Below are 22983 nucleotides of genomic sequence, written 5' to 3'. Positions count from 1 at the left end.
TGAGAGGACTAATCTGTGTACCACATGAGCACATACTGTAGCCAGTCTTTTTTTTTTATTATTTATGGTTGGTAGGGGATCAAAAACTTATTTTACTCACTGAACTGCAACTCAATTTATAACATTTTTATCATGTTTTTTTTTTTTCTGGATTTATGATTGATATTCTATTACTATCATTTAAAATACACCTATGACAGAGATGGCGAACCTTGGCACCCCAGATGTTTTGGAACTACATTTCCCATGATGCGCATGCATTCTGCAGTATAATTGAGCATCATGGGAAATGTAGTTCCAAAACATCTGGGGTGTCAAGGTTTGCCATCACTGACCTGTGATAACCATGATGGACCCTTCATTTCTTTGTAAGTGGGCAAACTTACAAAATCTGCAGGGGATAAGATAATTATTTTTGCTACTGTATATAGAGATGGACATCTATATGAATTGGTACACTGATCACTCCTATGGCTACTTTCAGTTAATATATCTACATACTTTTCATAAATATGATTAACATTCAAGTTACTTTACCATCCATTCTATGTGATCAGTATAGTTATACTGTGGATTTAAAAATGAACTCCAGGCTCCTGTTTTGTAAAAAAAAATAAAAATTAACTCCAGGAATGATCTGTATTGCATGCATTGCATACGTTCAGCTTGGCACAATGTAAGTATGTCCTGTTGTATATGTCATAACTGATGGGCTGCTGGGGGAGCTGGAAATCGCTGTAGTAGTTGGCACTACTACAGTTATAGCTGGCATCTTCTGGTTACTGTGCAAGCGGCTTTCTCTCTGAACACTGACCTCAGAGGGTTGCTCGCTCTGCACCACCACCATCCACCATTTACAATGAATACAAGGGGGTTGATTTACTAAAGGTAAAATCCACTGTGCACTTGGAAGTGCAGTCACTGTAGATCTGAGGGGAAGATCTGACATGAAGGGAAGCTCTGCTGATTTCTATCATCCAAACGTGTGCAAGCATAAATGCTGTTTTTTATTTTCCTTGAATGTCCCTCTCAGATCTACAGTGACTTCACTTGCAGTGCACAGTGGATTTGCCTTTAGAAAATAAACCTCAAGGTGTCCTCAATTGATAAGGAGGAAATTGTGGCATCGCTGCCCCCAACTATTCACCTTGTCCAATTAAAGAACTTGTATTTGTTAAAAAAAAAATTCTATGAATGGTGGCAGTGCCAGGCCCGAAAACCTCCTGTGGTCAGTGTGCAGTGGGGCAGCTGCTTGCAAAGAACCTAAGCAGAACCTGGAAGGTCGTGGCTATCCCTATAGCAGTGCCAACTACTTCAGAAATTTACTGCTTCACCAATGGCCCATCAGGTATGAGATATACAGTGCATTGTGCTAAGCTGGACCAATGTAAGTATGCAATGCAAGAGTTCGGCGTTGAACATATGATAGCACACAATGGGGTGGATTTACTAAAACTAGGGCGTGTAAAATCTGGTGCAGCTCTGCATAGAAACCAATCAGCTTCCAGGTTGTTTTTTTTTTTTTGTCAAAGCTTAATTGAACAAGCTGAAGTTAGAAGGTGATTGGCTACCATGCACAGCTGTACCACATTTTGCACTCCCCCGTTCTAGTAAATCAACCTCAGTGCCTGTGTAGTTTGTACTTCCCTCCATCTTCCCTCCAGGATTCAATCTCAGTGCAGGGCTGCCACAAATCAAAATAACTAAGGTTGCTCAGAAATTCTCTGATAATAGCCAAGTGATGGTTCGGATATTGGTAACCCTTGCTCATGCATTTTATCATAATTGATGAATCTAAAATAAAAACTTGGTGACATGTACGAGTGGAGGATTCCAAACAATGGCCCGTGGGCCAGATCCGGCCCACAACAAGATTTTATCTGGCCCTTGGTTAGTGACAGCGAAATCTGATGGGGATCCTGATGTAAAGGGAGTCTCTGATATGGACGCTGATGTAAAGGGGGTTTCTGATGGAGATCCTGATGTAAGGGAGTTCCTGACGGGGACCCTGATGTAAAGGGGGTCTCTGATTTGAATCCTAATGTAAGGGGGGCTCTGATGGGGATCCTGTTGTAAAGGGAGTCTCTGATGGGGACCCTAATATAAAGGGGGTCTCTGATGGGGACACCGATGTACAGGGAATTTTGATGGGGATCCTGATGCAAAGGGGGTCTCTGATGGGAACCCTGATATAAAGGGGGTCTCTGATGGGAACCCTGATATAAAGGGGGTCTCTGATGGGAACCCTGATATAAAGGGGGTCTCTAAAGGGGATCCTGATGTAAGGGGGATTCTGATGGAAACCCTGATGTAAACCAGGTCTCTGGTAGGGATCCTGTTGTAATGTGGTACATTGATATATGGGAGTCTCTGATGGGGACACTGATGTACAAGGGGCTCTGATGGTGCTTCTGATTTAAAGGGAGTCTCTGATGGGTGTCCTGATATAAAGGGGGTCTCTGATGGGGATCCTGATGGCAGGGGGACTCTGATGGGGACACTAATGTACAGGGGATTCTGATGGGTGTCCTGATATAAAGGAGGTCTCTGGTGGGGTCCCTGATTTAAAGGGGGTCCCTGATGGTATCCTGATGTCAGGGGGTCACTGATGTACAGGGGATTCTGATGTAAAGGGTGTCTCTGATGGGTACCCTGATATAAAGGGGGTCTCTGATGGGGATCCTGATGTCAGGGGGACACTGATGTACAGGGGATTCTGATGGGAACACAGATGTAAAGGGGGTCTCTGGTGGAGTCCCTGATATAAAGGGGGTCTCTGATGGGGACCCTGATATAAAGAGGGTCTCTGATGAGTATCCTGATATAAAGGGGGTCTCTGATGGGGATCCCAATATAAAGGGGGTCTTTGATGGGTATCCTGATGTATAGGGACTCTTCAGGTGGCCGCACAGGGGTTGATTTACTAAAGGAGCATAGACTCTATGTACTTTGTAAGAACAATTGCCCCAGGGCTTCTTAAATGAGCAGAAGCTCTGCTGACTTCCATCATCCAATCATGTGCAAGCAAAAAAGCTGTTTTTGTTATTTCCCTTGCATGTGATTGGGTATTCTTTGTAAAGTGAAACTTTACTTCAGTTACTAATCTCAGTCTATGACCTTTACTGCACAGTCTGTTTGCCTTGTGTAACTCAACCCTACAGAGTCCTCTTTTCCAGCACTGGGTGTTTCTTAGTGATGCCAAGAGCATCACTGACATGGTGATATCAGCGCCATTTTTTGGACTGTATGTGAATAAAGAGCTCTTCGGTGACTCTGGTGCTGAAGCATCATTAAATCCAGATGGGAACCGGTGGTGCAAATGTGTATTAAGATCCATTCAAGTCCTTAGGTTATTTTCTTTGTTTATTTTATAGAAAGAAAGAGTTGAACTGATGCGTAGCGTTATAGAAAACAGACTTTCCTGTGAAATCACTCGTTTCCAAGATCTTGATCTGAATCACATTGCTAAAGAAACGGAAGGATTCGCTGCAAAAGATTTTACCATGATTGTTGAAAGAGCTGTAGAATTTAGTTTTGCCACCAGAAAGATACACAACAAACAAGGTAACATAATGTTTTATTTTTTTTATAATGTGCATGGATAGGTGCAATTACCATATACACTTTGCAGCTATAAATTTGCAGACACCTGACCACCACGGCTACACGAGCCTCTGTATGAGAGTGCTGGATTACTGTTCTTTTGTTTGCCAGTGTCTGATTCTCATATAGGTGATGGTATTACCCGAAGGTTAAAGTGGTTCTGAAGGTAGAGGTTTTTTTTTACCATAACACATTCTCTGCATCAAGGTAAAAAAATTTCTGTATGCAGCTCCGCCCTTCCCTCAGGTAAATACTTACCTGAGCCCGATCTTGATCCAGAGCTGTGCATGAGAGCAGCAGCTTCTCAGCTCTCTCTTCCCACTGGAGAGAGAGGCAGCAGCAAGAGCTATTGGGTCCTGAAGATGTCAGTCACAGCCAGTGAGGCGAAAGCGGGGGGAGTGGGGCGGGGCCAAGCTCCATGGGAGTTACTTACTAAACCTGCATGGTGCAGCTCTGCGTAGAAACCAATCAGCTTCCAGGTTTTATTACCAAAGCTTACGTGAACAAGTTGAAGTGAGAAGCTGATTGGCTAATTAACAACTTGACCTCCTGAAGGTTTTAACCCCTTCATGACCAGGCCATTTTTTACAATACAGCGCTGCATTACTTTAACTGAAAATTGCGTGGTCGTGTGACACTGTACCCAAATAAAATTGATGTCCTTTTTTTTCCCACAAATAGAGCTTTCTTTTAGTGTTATTTGATCACCTCTGTGGTTTTTATTTTTTGCATTATAAACAAAAAAAGACTGACAATTTTGATTAAAAAAAATATGGTATCTCACACAAGTGAGTACACCCCTCACATTTTTGTAAATATTTTATTATATCTTCTTATGTGACAACACTGAGGAATTTACATTTTTGCTCCAATGTAAAGTAGTGAGTGTACAGCTTGTATAACAGTGTAAATTTCCTGTCCCCTCAAAATAACTCAACACACAGCCATTAACCACTTGCAGACCGGACCATTTTGCTGGTCAAAGACCAGACCACTTTTTGCGATTCGGCACTGCGTCGGTTTAACTGACCATTGCGCGGTCGTGCGACGTGGCTCCCAAACAAAATTGACGTCTTTTTTTTTCCCACAAATAGAGCTTTCTTTTGGTGGTATTTGATCACCCCTGCGGTTTTTATTTTTTGCGCTATAAACAAAAATAGAGCGACAATTTTGAAAAAAAACGCATTATTTTTAACTTTTTGTTATAATAAATATCCCCCAAAAATATATAAAAAAACATTTTTTTCCCTCAGTTTAGGCCGATACGTATTCTTCTACATATTTTTGGTAAAAAAATCGCAATAAGCGATTGATTGGTTTGCGCAAAAGTTATAGCGTTTACAAAATAGGGATAGTTTTATAGCATTTTTATTAATAATTTTTTATTATTTTTTTTTTTTACTAGTAATGGCGGCGATCAGCGATTTTTATTGTGACTGCGACATTGTGGGGGACCCATCGGACATTTTTGACACATTTTTGGGACCATTGTCATTTATACAGTAATCACTGCTATATAAATGCCCTCATTCCTGTGTAAATGACACTGGCAGTGAAAGGGTTAACCAGTGGGTGGCAGTGTAGGGTTTAAGTGTTCCTAGGGGTGTGTTACTAACTGTGGGGGGGTTGGGCTTTCATTTAGTGAACACTGATCTCTGCTCCAATCACATAGAGCAGAGATCAGCGTCACTAGTTGCTAGGCAGAATGGAGAAATGTTGTTTACACAGCATTTCCTCCATTCGGCGATCAAGTCCGCGGGTCCCACGACTGGACTCACGGGGGTCCCGACCAGAGCGGCAGGGCAGCATTGAATATTGGACGTACCTGTACGCTAATATGCCTGCCCGTGCCATTCTGTCGACGTACATCGTCGTGCGCTGGTCGGGAAGTGGTTAAAGAGGGATTTCACTGTGAAAAAAATTATTAAAAGCCAGCAGCTACAAATACTGCAGCTGTTGACTTTTAATAAATGGACACTCACCTGTCCCAGGGTCCAGCGATGTCGGCAGCCGAGGCCGATCGATCGCTTGGCTCTCGCCTGCTGCCGCCACCATTCTAGGTGAGGGAATTAGGAAGTGAAGCGTTGTGGCTTCACTTCCCTACTGCGCATGCTCAACGCAATAGGAATGGTCCGCGCTGTCTCTGAGACCCGTGTGTGTCCCAGCAGACAGCGCGCAGGGACAGGAAGAGACATAGACTCCCATGGGAGTCTGTGCCCGGAAGTGGGTGCAAATACCTGTCTTAGACAGGTATCTGCACCCCCCTCCCTCCTGAAAGGTGCCAACTGTGACACTGGAGTCTGCTTGTCTTCAGCAAACTGTTTGTGGGCTTGTGCAACATTTTTAGAAGAGGCTTCCTTCTGGAATGACAGCCATGCAGACCAATTTGATGCTATGTGCAGCGTATGCTCTGAACACTGACAGGCTGAACCTCCCCACCCTTTCAACCTCTGCAGCAATGCTGGCAGCACTCGTACGTCAATTTCCCAAAGACAACCTCTGGATATAACACTGAGCACGTGCACTCAACTTCTTTGGTCGACCATGGTGAGGCCTGTTCTGAGGGGAACCTGTCCTGTTAAACCGCTGTATGGTCTTGAGAATCTTCTTATAGCCTAGGCCAGTGATGGCGAACCTTGGCACCCCAGATGTTTTGGAACTACATTTCCCATAATGCTCATGCACTCTGCAGTGTAGTTGAGCATCATGGGAAATGTAGTTCCAAAACATCTGGGGTGCCAAGGTTCGCCATCACTGGCCTAGGCCATCTTCATGTAGAGCAGGGGTCTCAAACTGGCGGCCCTCCAGCTGTTGCGAAACTACAAGTCCCATCATGCCTCTGCCTATGGGAAATTATGATTGTAACTGTCAGCCTTGCAATGCCTCATGGGACTTGTAGTTTCACAACAGCTGGAGGGCCGCCAGTTTGAGACCCCTGATGTAGAGCAACAATTCTTTTTTTCAGGTCCTCAGAGAGTTCAGGTCCTCAGAGAGTTCAGGTCCTCAGAGAGTTCTTTACCATGAGGTGCCATGTTGAACTTCCAGTGACCAATATGAGAGAGTGAGAGTGAGAACACCAAATTTAACACACCTGCTCCTCATTCACACCTGAGACCTTGTAACACCAACGAGTCACATGACACTGGGGAGGGAAAATGGCTAATCAGGTCCAATTTGAACATTTTCATTTAGGGGTGTACTTACTTTTGTTGCCAGCTGTTTAGACATTAACCACTTAATAACCGGCCCATAGCCCAGAATTCCGCTCTCGCGCGCCCCCTGGGGCGCGCACTCGAGAGCATCCGTGACCGCCGGGTCACGGTAAACGGCCGCTCGTCGCGGCCGTTTACCACGTGATCGCTCCGTCAAATGTTATGACGCCGGTTCCTCCCTCCCCCTCTCTGTACCGATTGGAACAGCGGAGGGGGAAGAGATCGGTGTCAGCAGCGATGTGGGCTGCATCTGCAGTGCCCACATCGCTGCTCACCGAAAATTAACCCCTCAATTCCCTGCAAATACTCTGCAATACCCTGCCATTACTCTGCATTACTCTGCAATACCCTGCAATACTCTGCATTACTCTGCATTACTCTGCAATACCCTGCATTACCCTGCAATACTCTGCAATACCCTGCAATACACTGCAATACTCTGCATTACCCTGCCATTACTCTGCAATACCCTGCCATTACTCTGCATTACTCTGCAATACCCTGCAATACCCTGCAATACTCTGCAATACTCTGCAATACCCTGCAATACTCTGCAATACTCTGCAATACCCTGCAATACCCTGCAATACCCTGCAATACTCTGCATTACCCTGCAACGCTCTGCAACACCCGCCAATACCCTGCAACACTCTGCAATGCTCTGCAACACTCTGCAATGCTCTGCAACACCCACCAATACCCTGCAACACTCTGCAATGCTATGCAACACCCGCCAATACCGTGCAACACTCTGCAATGCTCTGCAACACCCTCCAATATCCTGCAATGCTCTGCAACGCAATACTCTGCAACGCCATACTCTGAGATACCCAGCCATACTCTGATATACCCAGCCATACCCAGCCATAGTCGGTGATACCCTGCAATACCCAGCCATAGACACCCCATCCCCCCCCCTCCCGCAGCCCTCCGGTGTTTCTACCGACTCGCCAATACTATCAAATCCAGAATCTTTTTTTTTTTTTTTTTCAGGCTTCCCAGCTTAGAGGTGAGATGCGGGGTCTTATTGACCCCACATCTCACTGTAAAGAGGACCTGTCATGCCATATTCCTATTACAAGGGATGTTTACATTCCTTGTAATAGGAATAAAAGTGATCAAAAAATTTATTTTTGGGGAAAAAAATGTCAAACTAAAATAAATAAAGTAAAATGAACAATAAAATATATATTTTTTTTTTAAAGCACCCCTGTCCCCATGTGCTCGCATGCAGAAGCGAACGCATACGTAAGTCCCGCCCACATATGAAAACGGTGTTCAAACCACACATGTGAGGTATCGCTGCGAACGTTGGAGCGAGAGCAATAATTCTAGCCTTAGACCTCCTCTGTAACTCAAAACATATAACCAGTAAAAAAAAAAATTAAACCGTCGCCTATGGGGATTTTTAAGTAGCGACGTTTGGCGCCATTCCACGAGCCTGTGCAATTTTGAAGAGTGACATGTTAGGTATCGATTTACTCGGTGTAACTTCATCTTTCACATTATGCAAAAATGGTGCTAACTTTACTGTGTTTTTTTTTTTTTTTTTAAGCACAAAACTGTTTTTTTTCCAAAAAAAAGCATTCGAAAAATTGCTGCGCAAATACCGTGCGAGATAAAAAGTTGCAACAACCACCATTGTATTCTCCAGGGTGTTTGCTAAAAAAACATATATAATGTTTTGGGATTCTATGTAATTTTCTAGCAAATAAATGATGATTTTTACATGTAGGAGAGAAATGTCAGAATTGTCCTGGGTGCTCCAGAACGCCTGATGGCGCTCCCTGCATGTTGGGCCTCTGTATGTGGCCGCACTGTGTAAAAGTCTCACACATGTGGTATCGCCGTACACGGGAGTAATAGCAGAATGTGTTTTGGGGTGTAATTTGTGGTATGCATATGCTGTGTGAGAAATAAACTGATAATATGACAATTTTGTGAAAAAAAAAAAAAAAAAGGAAAAAAAATCTTGATTTTGCAAAGAATTGTGGGAAAAAATGACAACTTCAAAAAACTCATCATGCCTCTTATTAAATACCTTGGAATGTCTTCTTTCCAAAAAGGGGTCATTTGGGGGGTATTTGTACTTTTCTGGCATGTTAGGGTCTCAAGAATTGAAATAGGCCGTCAGTACTTCAGGTGTGATCAATTTTCAGATATTGGCACCATAGCTTGTGGACTCTATAACTTTCACAAAGACCAAATAATATCCACCAATTTGTACTTATTTTTACCAAAGATATGTAGTGGTATAAATTTTGGCCAAAATTTATGAAGAAAAAATTACTAATCTGCTAAATTTTATAACAGAAATGAAGAAAAATTCTTTTTTTTTACAGAATTTTATGTATTTTTTCTTTTATAGCACAAAAAATAAAAAACCCAGCGGTGATTAAATACCACCAAAAGAAAGCTCCATTTGTGTGAAAAAAAGGACAAAAATTTCATATAGGTCCAGTGTTGCATGACTGAGTAATTGTCATTCAAAATGTGAGAGCACCGAAAGCTGAAAATTGGTCTGGTTATTAAGGGTGTTTAAGTGCCCAGTGGTCAAGTGGTTAATGTTGTGTGTTGAGTTATTTTGAGGGGACAGCAAATTTACACTGTTATACAAGCTGTACACTCACTACTTGTAGAAAAGTGTAATTTCTTCAGTGTTGTCACATGAAAAGCTATAATAAAATATTTACAAAAATGTGAGGGGTGTACTCACTTTTGTTAGATACTGTATATTGTTTACTTTCTGCTATAAAACATATCCAATAAAAAAAAATGTAAAAAATCAAATTTCTTCATCAATTTAGGCCAAAATGTATTCTGCTACATATTTTTGGTAAAAAAAAAAAATCTCAATAAGCGTATATTGATTGGTTTTTGCAAAATTTATAGTGCTAAAAACTATGGGATAAATATATGGAAATTGTATTTATTTTTTACTTTTAATGGTGGCGATCAGCGACTTAGTGCTATATAACGGTGGACATATCGGACACCTTACTGACACTTAGTGGGAACCAGTGACACCAATACATCAGTGCTAAAAATATGCACTGTCACTGTACTAATGACACTGGCAGGGAAGGGGTTAACATCAAGAGGTTACATGGGTGGCCAACATGTGTTACTGTGTGTGCTGTTTTTACTAAGCAATGTGCTTTGCAGGAAGAAAAAAACAGCACATTGCTACTGTCAGAAGAAAGCCCTGTGTTTGTTTACCTACACTGGGATCTCTTTGGTAATGTCCAGAGCCGATCGGCGGGTGCTGGCGACCAATTGGTGTCCGGCGCCCGCTGATTGGTTGGCGCTGTAGCCAATCGCAGCACAGCCGGAGTGCCGGGACACACTCCCTACCTCGGCCCGCAGAGCGCCCACCCTGCAGTATATCTATGGTGGGCGGTCTGTAAGCGGTCAATTAAGCTTTGATTAAAAAAAACTTGAAGCTGACAGTGACAGTCCACCCATAGAGGGTGCACAGGCGCCGTCTCATCTATCCAATGCATCCAGCCCCCTAATCTAGATACCGGGGCACCGGACTATGGATTCCAATGTGGGTTGAGTGTTTTTTTGAAGCACCAGGGTAGAGCCAAACACAGGGCTTTCTTCTGACAGCAGCAATGTGCTGTTTTTTTCTTCCTGCAAAGCACATTGCTTGGTATAGGCTCTTATAGGCTTTAAAAAAGGGTGGGCTCTGAACGCAGAGCATTGCACTCCAAGCCCACCCAGTTGTGTGGCGATAACTAATTTATTTTCGCTATTTTCACACCTTCCTGCCAATCAGGAGGCAGGCTGTTCTTATTGGATGCCTAGTGCTTAGGCGGAAGAGAGTGGAGACACACGGCAGAGGAAGCCGCTGGAGGAGCAGACACCGGAGCTGCTGCCTGCACCCCGCCACTCACAAGGACCATGCTGCAGGACAAGACAATCCGCGGGGGGGTTTGTTTGGCACCCCCCCCCCAAAAGAAAAACCCACCAGCCACCACTGTAGCTTCACCAGATTTTACACTCTCCAGTTTTAGTAAATCAACCCCACAGTAAACTCTTTTGGGAAAGTGAAGTTGTGTCTGCCAGACTTGTAGACACCTTGGTTTCATGTTTAAATAATTAAAGTTTTCTTGTTGCTGTAACTTTCCCCTTCACAGATTTATTTTATCATATCATTGTCAATTGTTCAATTGGTGCCATTTACTTTTCGGTTTTCCATATAGACTTGCTTTTGACAACTTCAGACTTCCAGAAAGCTCTTAAAGGTTTCACTCCCATGGCCCTGAAGAAGGCAAACTTACATAAACCAAAAGAACAAGGTTGGACTATGGTGGGAGGATTACATGAAATTAGACAGACTCTCATGGACACAATTGAGTTACCAGCAAAGGTATGTGACTTGTTAGTTATACAGTGATACAACATAAAAAGATCATAGTAGATGCAGTAATTATATGTACTTTAAATTTAAAAAAAGTTTTTTTTAATATATATATATACACACACACACACACACACACACACACACACACACACACACACACACACACACACACACACACACACACACACACACACACACACACACACACACACACACACACACACACACACACACACACACTATGGAATTGTGTCTGCTACTTCAATGTCATATTGAATATGATTCCTGGGACCACTTCCTTGCATCTTTTATGTACAGATTGTTAACTCAGTAGGTCATGAGCATATCTCCATCCTTTATGGAGCCAAATCCACAAACCAGAAAAGTGCACTACAGGTCCCAGGCTTCCAATGTCAGTAATATCAATCGGATTCACTCCAATTGGAATCCTAATCCAATCAGAAGGATGGTCAGGAATGACAGGAGGATCCTGCAGCTTCCAGACAAGATCTGGGATGATCCAAAGAAGCTCAAAAAACAAGAAAACAGGAGCAATGGGATCCTCATTAGCATAACAGTAATCATTTATTAAAATAAAATAATAGCATGCTTACAGTTAAACTTCTTGGAAATCAGCATTGGAGGTAGGAATCACCAAGGTGGAGACAAAGCAAGGCTGTATACAGGAAACGGAAAGAGCAGATCCCCTGGCTGGCATATCGGGGACCCGCTCTGACAGCTGTCAAAAAGCCGGCAATAGACAGCATCCAGTGCCACTGCCCACTGCCTAATGGCTCATGGCGTCTACATTCAGGTGGAAAGGGGGAGGGGCGGTAACATGTCTCGAAGAACAACCCTTCTTTCTCTCTCAAAGGTTTCTCAGAGGTCACCACTGGGCATTAGGCAGTGGCACTGGACGCTGTCTATTGGTGGCTTTTTTGACAGCTGTGAGAGTGGGTCCCTGTTATGCTGGTCAGGGGATCTGGTGTTGCCATTTCCTGTATACAGCCTTGCTTTGTCTCCACCTTGATGATTCCTACCACCTATGCTGATTTTCAAGAATGTTAACTGTAAGCATGCTATTTTTTTATTTTAAGAAATGGTTGGTGTTATGCTATAGAGGATCCCATACTTCTGTTTTCTTGTTGTTTGAATTTCTATGGAGAGGTGTAAAAGTGTGTGTATGTATGTGTATGTGTGTGTATATATATATATATATATATATATATATATATATATATATATATATATATACACACACACAGCGGGTAAAATAAGTATTGAACACGTCAACGTTTTTAAAAATATTTTTCTAAAGGTACTATTGACATGAAATTTTCACCACGTCGGTAACAACCCATGCAATCCATACATACAAAATAAGAAATTAAGTTATATGTAATAAAATTGAATCACACAGGGAAAAAGTATTGAACACACAAAGGGAGGTGCAAAAAGGCATGGAAAACCAAGACAATGGCTAAAATCTATCAGAATTTAGAAAGAAATCCTTCCCCTTGTCAGTGCAAATTAATATCAGCTTGTTCAGTCTCAACTGATGACCTATAAAAAGGTGTCTTATTACCAAGATGTCACACAAGAAATATTTCATGATAGATAAAAGCAAAAAGCTCTCTCAAGACCTTTGCAACCTTATTGTTGTAAAACATACTGATGGCATTAGTTACAGAAGGATTTCTAAACTTATGAATGTTCCAGTGAGCACTGTTGGGGCCATAATCCGGAATTGTAAAGAACATTATTTTACCATAAATTGGCCATGACTAGGTGCTCCTCCCAAGATTCCGGACAAAGGAGTGAAAATAATTATCAGAAGAGTTGTCTCCAAGAGCCAAGGTCCACTTGTGGAGAGCTTCCGAATGACCTGGAATTAGTAGATACAATTGTTTTAAAGAAATGCACTCAACCTCCATGGCCTGTATGTACGCTCACCACACGAGACTCCATTGCTGAAGAAAACGCATGTTGAAGTTTGTTTAAAGTTTACTGTACAACAATTAGATAAACCTGCGAAATACTGGGAGAATATAGTCTGGTCAGATGAGACCAAAATTTAACTCTTTGGATGCCATAATACACCTTGTTTTTGGAGGTCAAATGGCACATCACCCCAAAAACACCCCCATACCAACAGTGAAGTTTTAAGGTGGGAACATCATGTTGTGGGGCTGTTTTTCAGCATACGGTACTGGCAAACTTCATATCATTGAAGGAAGGATGAATGGATAAATGTACCAAGACATTCTTGGTAAAAATCTGCTGCCATCTACCAGGATGATGAAGATGAAACGAGGGTGAACATTTCAGCAAGACAGTGAACCCAAACAAAAAAGCCAAGGAACTCTCAATTGGTTTCAAAGAGAGAAAATAAAGCTGCTAGAATGGCCCAGCCAATCACCCGACTTGAATCCAATAGAAAATCTATGGAAAGAATTAAAGATCAGAATTCATAGAAGAGGACCATGGAACCTTCAAGATTTGAAGACTGTTTGTGTGGAAGAATGGGCCAAAATCACACCTGAGCAATACATGCAACTAATTCCTCCATACATGAGGCCTCTTAAAGTTGTCATTACCAACAAAGAATTTTGTATGAATTATTAACCACTTGAGGACCGCCGTATTGCCATTGTACGTCAGCACAATGGCACAGGCAGGCATAATCACGTACATCTACGTGATTGCCTTCCAGCGGGTGGGGGGTCCGATCGGACCCCCTCCCGCTGGTTACGGCGGTCCGATTCGGTCCAGGAGCGCTCCGTGATGAGGGGATGGCCGTTGGTTTTCGGCCACCCCCTCTGGATCGCTCCTGGCCAATGAGAAGCTTCCTCCCCTGTGTATTGTTTACACAGGAAGGAGGAAGTGATGTCATTCTCCTCGGGGCGGTCTTTTTGACCGGACTACGAGGAGAACAGTAAAAGTAAGTGTGCACCAACACTACACTGACATGTAGGTACACACAGGCACACAAACCCCCCCCGATCCCCCCCCCCCGATCGCCCCCCGATCCCCCCCGCCCCCCCTCCCCCCCCAGTCACAGTGTCACTGATTGCATTGATCATTTCTTTACTGATCAATGCATTCAGTGTCAGTTGTGACAGTAAAAACTGTCAGGACAGTTAGTGTTAGGTCCAGGGTAGCCCCCTATCACCCCCCAATAAAGATTTAACCCCCTGATTGCCCCTAGAGTTAACCCTTTCACCCCCTTTTGCCAGTGTCACTAAGCGATCATTTTTCTGATCGCTGCATGTGTCGCTAGTGTCGCTAGGTAGCTAGTTATTTTTTTAGGTTCACCGCCAGGTTTTTATATCGCTAGGTACCCCGATATACTACCCAATAATGTTTTTAACCCCCTGATTGCCGCTAGTTAACCCTTTCACCCCCTTTTGCCAGTGTCACTAAGCGATCGTTTTTCTGATCGCTGCATTAGTGTCGCTACAGTCGCTAGGTAGCTAGTTATTTTTTTAGGTTCACCGCCAGGTTTTTATAGCGCTAGGTACCCCGATATACTACCCAATAATGGTTTTAACCCCCTGATTTCCGCTAGTTAACCCTTTCACCCCCTTTTGCCAGTGTCACTAAGCGATAATTTTTCTGAACGCTGCATCAGTGTCGCTAGTGTCGCTAGGTAGCTAGTTATTTTTTTAGGTTCACCGCCAGGTTTTTATAGCGCTAGGTACCCCGATATACTACCCAATAATGGTTTTAACCCCCTGATTGCTGCTAGTTAACCCTTTCACCCCCTTTCACCAGCGATCACAGTATAAGTGTCACTGGTGACGCTGGTTAGCCAGTTAGTTATTTAGGTTCCCCGTCAGGTTTTTATATAGCGCCAGGGACCCCCATATACTACCTAATAAAAATTTGAACCACCTGATTGCCCCTAGTTAACCCTTTCACCACTGATCACCGTATAAGTGTTACGGGTGACTCTGGTTAGTTTGTTTTTTATAGCATTTTATATTCAAATCCGGAAGGCAGTGCTTGGTTTTCGGGGTCCCGTACGTGGCTAGGCTCCCAAAAAGTCCCCCACATGTGGTATCCCCGTACTCGGGAGAAGCAGCAGAATTTATTTTGGGGTGTAATTTGACTTCTGCCCATAGCATGTGTGAGCAATATATCATTTAGTGACAACTTTGTGCAAAAAAAAAAAAGTTTGTAATATTCCCGCAACTTTTGGCAAAATATAAAATATTCCATGGACTCAACATGCCTCTCAGTAAATAGCTTGGGGTGTCTACTTTCCAAAATGGGGTCATTTGGGGGGGTTTTGTGCTATTTTGGCATTTTATGGCCTTCGAAACTGTGATAGGTAGTGAGGAGTTAAATCAAAAATTTGCACCCTTAGAAATCCTGAAGGTGGTGATTGGTTTTCGGGGTGCCGTGCGCGACTAGACTCCCAAAAAGTCCCACACATGTGGTATCCCCGTACTCGGGAGAAGCAGCAGAATGTATTTTGGGGTGCAATTCCACATATAACCATGGCATGTGTGAGCAATATATCATTTAGTGACAACTTTTTGTAAAAAAAATTTTTTTTTTTTTTTTTTGTCATTATTCAATCCCTTAGGACAAAAAAAATAAATATTCAATGGGCTCAACATACCCATCAGCAATTTCCTTGGGGTGTCTACTTTCCAAAATGGGGTCATTTGGGGGGGATTTGTACTGCCCTGCCATTTTAGCACCTCAAGAAATGAGATCGGCAGTCATAAATTAAAAGCTGTGTAAATTCCAGAAAATGTACTCTAGTTTGTAGACGCTATAACTTTTGCGCAAACCAAAAAATATTCGCTTATTGACATTTTTTTTACTAAAGACATGTGGCTGAATAAATTTTGCCCTCAATGTATGACTAAAATTTAGTTTATTCGATTTTTCTTATAACAAAAAGAAGAAAATATCTTTTTTTTTCAAAATTTTCGCTCTTTTTCCATTTATATCGCAAAAAAAAAAAATCGCAGAGGCAATCAAATACCATCAAAAGAAAGCTCTATTTGTGGGAAGAAAAGGACGCAAATTTCGTTTGGGTGCAATATTGCATGACCGCGCAATTACCAGTTAAAGCAGCGCAGTGCGAAATTGCAAAAAGACCTCTGGTCCTTAAGGTATTTATTGGTCCGAGGCTGAAGTGGTTAAATACATTTCAGTTAGCGTGTTCAATACTTTTTCCCTGCCTCATTCCATTTTATTACACATAACTTAATTTATGAACTTATTTGTTTTGGTTTCTTTGTATATATGGAATTCATGGGTTGTCACCGACATGTGGTGAAATTTTATGTCAATAGCACCTTTAGAAATATATTTACCTAGGAAAATGGTGATGCGTTCAATACTTATTTTACCCGACGTATATACATTGTGTTTGTATGTCGCAAATTCACCTCCATCTGTCCCCCTTACTACTTGAAAAATTTAAATTTTTTTGGCAAGAATGTGCATTTTTATATATATGGATCACACACAAACTCGAGCTCAAGCTCTAAGCTCAAAGCATGTCAAGACCCTGTTGATTTTGAGGATATCTCCTGTCTGGTCTCATACACAGCAGGGAAGATCCAATAACAAAATTTACACCTTATCGGTCCTTAGATGTGGTGGCTGCATTCGTTTTCTTTTAGGTTTCCTGTCCTAGCTGTTACTTGCTAACTGTATTGTATCTATGAAGAATGAAAAGTTAATACCTTAAGATAGGACTAGTGAACCCCTCCACTTCTCCTTATCTCTATAATATAGGAGGAGGAGTGCTTTGTATCTCACAGAGGTGAAATGGGCAGGGCCAATGACATTGCAGAGTACACATAGCACAGGACAGGACTGGATTTCTGGCAAGACCAACAGGTTTTTTGTAAATATTTTCAGTTGTATAATTTACAGACCAAAAGGGAGCAAATAAGAGAAATACATTTTTAGGGTTTACAGACACATAAGAAATTTGAGTAGCATTGCTTTAAAAGGTAATTGTTTTAATATATCAACCTTTGAATCAGTGTTCTTATAAAAAACAGATATATTACTTGAATAAATGTGCGTGATAACAAATCTACCTGTGTTCTTCCTATCTTGAAGTATCCAGAGATTTTTGCCACCCTCCCTATACGCCACAGATCTGGGATTTTGCTGTACGGCGCTCCAGGCACTGGGAAAACTTTGCTAGCTGGAATTGTAGCTTATGAAAGTGGGATGAACTTCATCAGCATCAAGGTAAATATGAATAAAACTTCAATCCTAAAGCCTCATGCACACTGCATGCGTTGGCCATCTCTGCTAGATGCCTTTCCTCCTGGCAGTGGCATTTTAGCAGAAAAAAAACACTTGACACTTTTGACACATATGTTTTGCGCCCAATTTTCTCTTGATTAATTATTGTCAAATTAACTGGCACATTCTGACACTTATACATTTGACTTAATGGTTTAAACATCTCCCATGAGAAAGTGGAAAGGAAATGTTTAGTTCTATTTCTCACATAACACTGATTATATCTCTTCAGGGTCCAGAACTTCTCAGCAAATACATCGGAGCAAGTGAGCAGGCAGTACGAGATGTCTTTACAAGGTAACCTTTTATATGGAATTAAGATGATTGTGTATAGCAGTTGAAGACAGTAAGACCAAATGTTTGTAAATCACAAGATTGGTTGAACAGAATTAACAAATATTTTTTTTTTTTTATACATGGCGGATGATTAATAATTACAGATGGGGAAGGCCTGCACACTACTGTTTTTAAATAAAAAAACCCCAATAACCTTGCTTAAAGGATAGGTTCACTTAAAAAAATAAAATAAAGTGCATTATTTTATTTTTTGTTGCAGGAGCCTGGAAAGCATTGCATCAGCGATCAGCAGATTGCTGATGCCATGCAGGTCTCTTGCACACTGCTAGTGTATCGGGTTACCATACATCCCGTATGGGTAAACCGATACTCCCTGACAGAAAGACTCATTGAACTACCACATCGCTCCACAGTGCCGTGGTAGTTCATTGAGAACTGCAAGCTGACAGCCGCTAAGGATGTCAGGACTTGTAGTTCATTCTGTCACATAGAGCTGTGTGTCTGAATGATGCCGCCGTGTGGGCGGAGCAGCGTTTCTCTGCCCTCTTCTATTTTCCACTCCCAAATCCAATTACTAGAGTTTAAAAATGCTTGAAGCGGCTTATTGCTGTATACAACATTAACACGCGTTTAGCCACATCAGGCGTTTTACAGCTGTAAAGCTGTTTCTTCAGAACGCACTGGCCCTGGGATTTTTGTGCAGCTTGCTAACGCCTAGTCCACTTACAGCTTCTAAAAGCCTATGTGTGCATGGACACATAAAATAACATGGAAAAATGTTTTTAACCACTTGCAGACCGGACCATTTTGCTGGTCAAAGACCAGACCACTTTTTGCGATTCGGCACTGCGTCGCTTTAACTGACAATTGTGCGGTCGTGCGACGTGGCTCCCAAACAAAATTGACGTCCTTTTTTTCCCACAAATAGAGCTTTCTTTTGGTGGTATTTGATCACCCCTGCGGTTTTTATTTTTTGCGCTATAAACAAAAATAGAGCGACAATTTTGAAAAAAACGCATTATTTTTTACTTTTTGTTATAATAAATATCCCCCAAAAATATATAAAAAAACATTTTTTTCCCTCAGTTTAGGCCGATACGTATTCTTCTACATATTTTTGGTAAAAAAAATCGCAATAAGCGATTATTGATTGGTATAGCGTTTACAAAATAGGGATAATTTTATAGCATTTTTATTAATAATTTTTTATTATTTTTTTTTACTAGTAATGGCGGCGATCAGCAATTTTTATTGTGACTGCGACATTGTGGGGGACCCATCGGACATTTTTGACACATTTTTGGGACCATTGTCATTTATACAGTAATCACTGCTATATAAATGCAGTGATTCCTGTGTAAATGACACTGGCAGTGAAAGGGTTAACCAGTGGGTGGCAGTGTAGGAGTTAAGTGTTCCTAGGGGTGTGTTACTAACTGTGGGGGGGTTGGGCTTTCATTTAGTGAACACTGATCTCTGCTCCAATCACATGGAGCAGAGATCAGCGTCACTAGTTGCTAGGCAGAATGGAGAAATGTTGTTTACACAGCATTTCCTCCATTCGGCCACTCCGTGAGACGATCGCGGGGATGCCCGCGGCGATCGAGTCCGCGGGTCCCGCGACCGGACTCACGGGGGTCCCGACCAGCACGGGAGCACGCCGACGGCGGCGCGCTCCCGATGGCAGGGCGGCATTGAATATTGGACGTACCTGTACGCCAATATGCCTGCCCGTGCCATTCTGTCGACGTACATCATCGTGCGCTGGTCGGGAAGTGGTTAAGCTGGTAAAAAAAAAAAATGCCTGAAGCTCCTAAAATCAACAGGAAAAATGCCATGTGTGGCCTTATAGTGATCTTTTTCTGCTTATCCGTCATCCTTATTGTTTATCAAAAATGTCAAATATCACACTAGTTTTATGTCGCTCTCTTTTACTTTTATAATTAAAATTATTACAACAAAATGAAGTTTTATTAGTCAGATAGGTTCATTATCTATATCAGTGATTGTTAACTTGATCTGCCCGACTTTCTGCTCATCAGCTATCCTTATTGGTAGCATACTTTATGTGCAGCCCAGGACAATTCCTCTTTTTCCAATGTGGCCCATGAAAGTCAAAAGTTTGGACACCCCTGGCCTACAGAGTAAGTCTAATAGACAGGATGGTATACTGTAGCTATACTGCTGTTACCCCTGATATATTGTATAGTTTCAAGAAATGTGACTTCATTGTTATCACCGGCCAAATTTCCTTTCCCTTTCTTCTAATATGTGGTTACAGAGCACAGGCTGCTAAGCCCTGTATCCTTTTCTTTGATGAGTTTGACTCAATTGCACCTCGGCGGGGTCATGACAACACCGGTGTCACTGATAGAGTGGTCAACCAGATGCTGACCCAGCTAGATGGGGTGGAAGGATTAAACGGTAAGAGTATTTCTGTCAGGGGAAGTTGACCACACATTCCTTGCAGGATTAATGCATTCCTGATCTTTTTGATTTTTCTTTCCATAGGAGTGTATGTACTGGCAGCTACAAGCCGCCCAGATTTGATCGATCCTGCTCTACTCAGACCCGGACGCTTGGATGAGTGTCTTTACTGTCCACCTCCAGACCAGGTCAGAATGCAAAGCAGAGACAGAAACATAAGTGTATCTAAAGTACGAAGAGGAGAATGGCACCCCAGGATTTTGAGTGCTGAGCTTGGCCCAAACAAACTATTTAAAGTCAAAATTAACATAAAATTCTGCTTAAATTATGTAATTACACAATTGCATTTATTTGTGTCTTTTATATCTGCCTGAAGTTCTGCTTTAAATTTCTTAACCTTTTAAAAGAGAAGTTTGGGGTTCCAAAAAAAGAAGCATACTCACTTCTACGCTGCAGCATCAGTGTGATCCTGCAGCTGTCCCTTACCCGCTCTAAGCCTGAGAACTAAGCGATCACATGACCACTGACCGATCAGTTCTCAGTGACTGTCAGTCACCACTCTGCTCCTGCAGTGCTCATAAGAGCGCCGGTCTGGAGAGGGGTGGGTGGAGCTGACTTCAGCTCTCAGTCCTGTGCTAAGAGCTCTTGAAAGCTGTCAGTCAGGCATTTGGGCGAATGGTTGGAATCCTTCCAAAGGCTGGAGCAGCTCTGTGACATCAGCTGACAACTGATTCTGGGACACAGAAGTGCAAAAGTGAGTGCACTCCTGTGACCCAGAAGAGACGTATGACCTAAAAAGCTTGGACTTGAATTGGGCCTTACCCAAACACTGGAGACAATATAGGTTTGACCCAATTCAAGTCTTTAAAGACTCAGACCCCGTGTAGTTTACGCTAGTGCTAATGAAGATTTCAGACCAGTGGAGGGCAAACACTGAAGATGGCTGTTGCAGTCATGGAGAAATAAGCCACGTGTTTTATTAAACCTGCTGTTTTGTTTTATTACTTTTTTTTATTTTTATTTTATAAAATGTTTAAAAAAAATACAAACATTTCTGTACTGTTGAGAGCAATGGAGGAGATTTACTAAAACTGGAAAGTGTAAAATCCGATGCAGCTCTGCATAGAAACCAATCAGCTTCCAGGTTTTTTTTTGTCAAAGCTTAATTGAACAAGCTTAGAAGCTGATTGGCTACCATAGACAGCTGCACCAGATTTTACACTCTCTAGTTTTAGTAAATCAACCTCAATGTCCGATAAAAAGAGTGGTACAACATACAGTACATATGATGAAGCTCGTGTAAGAAATGGGAGCAATAAATATCAAAAGATATTATACATTCATTGGCGGGATGAAAATTTTTTAAAAAGGAGAAAAGCAACACCCAACTGTCAACATGTGTACATGACTTTGTATAAGGCATATGTGTCCAATGGTCATAAATAGGTATAGAAGGCAGTCATTAAGATATGCAACTTATACACATGAACTGACAGCAGGAAAATAATCAGATGTCTTCAAGGAAAAGGTGTTTATTGGCAACAGAGTAACAGAGTTCCCACTTAGCAGTATAATGTATGTTAGAATTATGTAACATATCAAAGATGTTTATTACTTTTCTAACATATTATTGGTTTAAAGTACACTGTATCTGAGCACCTCAAACCAAATGTGCTATTTAATTTATTTTTAATATTCAAAGCAATCTCCCCCATTCATCTATGGCTCCATGCTTTATTTTTCTGAGAAATCACTTTGAAAAACATAGCATTTCTGATTGTGGCCACCTTGAGGAAGGGCAGACAATTCATGTAGCATTTACTTCCTGGAATCCATCTGTTATTAGCTCAGGCAGGAGGGAGTGCTTAGCTGAGAAAACCCCTCCTCCTCCTCTCCTGATGACTCCTGGGATGTATGACATCATTTGCCTAGGCCTGGAAACAGGAAAGTAACTGAAGAAATGAAATGTAAAAAACAAAACAGTTTACAAGTAAATATGAAATACTTTACTAATACTAGCAGCACAACGATTAAAAATAGTCCATGTTAATTGAGAGAGTGAAGTTCCACTTTAAATTGGCCAGACGTGTGTCAGGTTTATATGGTTTTTGTGCAATTAATATACACTAGCATTCATTTTTGTTTTTTTAAACATCTGGAGTAATAACATAATTTTTAATAGAATTTGTATTCTTTCAGTCTAATCTATTGATTTATGGTTTCTATGTTTGTACACGTACTAAAGGCTTCCCGATATGAAATCCTAAAATGCTTGAGTCAGTCCATGCTCTTAGAGGATGATGTGGATCTGCAGCACATGGCCAGTGTGACAGAAAACTTCACCGGAGCTGATCTGAAAGCTTTGTTGTACAATTCTCAGTTGGAAGCCATCCATGCAGGCCTTGGAACTAGTACATCAGTGCAGGTAGGTCTGTCTAAGTCTAGAGAATTCAGCAGAAGAAGCAAGACTTGAGTGTGAACTGGAACAAAGACATGGAAAGGGGCAGGAAGATATTTCTGCTCCAAAAGATATAAGAACTTATGGGTGGCTCCAGATCAAAGTTGACTGTATATGATGTATGTATGTATGTATATTGATTTTCCAATTTTATAAAGCTACATTTAGTCCGCTGTGCTATTGTGAGAGCTGAGAAGTTCTCCAAGCCTCCATACACACGGTCGGACATTCTGACCACAAAATCCATCAGATTTTTTCCGATGGATTTTGTCCAAAACTGGTGTTGCATACACACGGTCGGACAAAGTCGTCGGAAAATCCGAATGTTTGGA

General features: G+C 41.8%; 1 protein-coding gene across 4 annotated transcripts in view; it reads left to right on the top strand.

Annotated features, from left to right (window-relative positions):
• The window catches only part of PEX1 (peroxisomal biogenesis factor 1), a 121748-nt gene that overhangs the window by 79454 nt on the left and 19311 nt on the right, over window positions 1-22983 (top strand). For all 4 annotated transcript variants that reach the window (XM_077490810.1, XM_077490808.1, XM_077490807.1 and 1 more), the window contains exons 14-20: window positions 3375-3564; window positions 11024-11190; window positions 17278-17412; window positions 17702-17766; window positions 20048-20190; window positions 20278-20381; window positions 22439-22618. In XM_077490810.1, the coding sequence (XP_077346936.1) occupies window positions 3375-3564; window positions 11024-11190; window positions 17278-17412; window positions 17702-17766; window positions 20048-20190; window positions 20278-20381; window positions 22439-22618 (984 nt within the window). The remainder of the gene's footprint in view (window positions 1-3374; window positions 3565-11023; window positions 11191-17277; window positions 17413-17701; window positions 17767-20047; window positions 20191-20277; window positions 20382-22438; window positions 22619-22983) is intronic.

The sequence above is a fragment of the Lithobates pipiens genome, unplaced genomic scaffold, assembly GCF_037356315.1.
Source record: "Lithobates pipiens isolate NorthernLeopardFrog02 unplaced genomic scaffold, aLitPip1_a1.2 Scaffold_19, whole genome shotgun sequence".
Classification (NCBI taxonomy): domain Eukaryota; kingdom Metazoa; phylum Chordata; class Amphibia; order Anura; family Ranidae; genus Lithobates; species Lithobates pipiens.
This window is presented reverse-complemented; position numbering and strand designations above follow the sequence as displayed.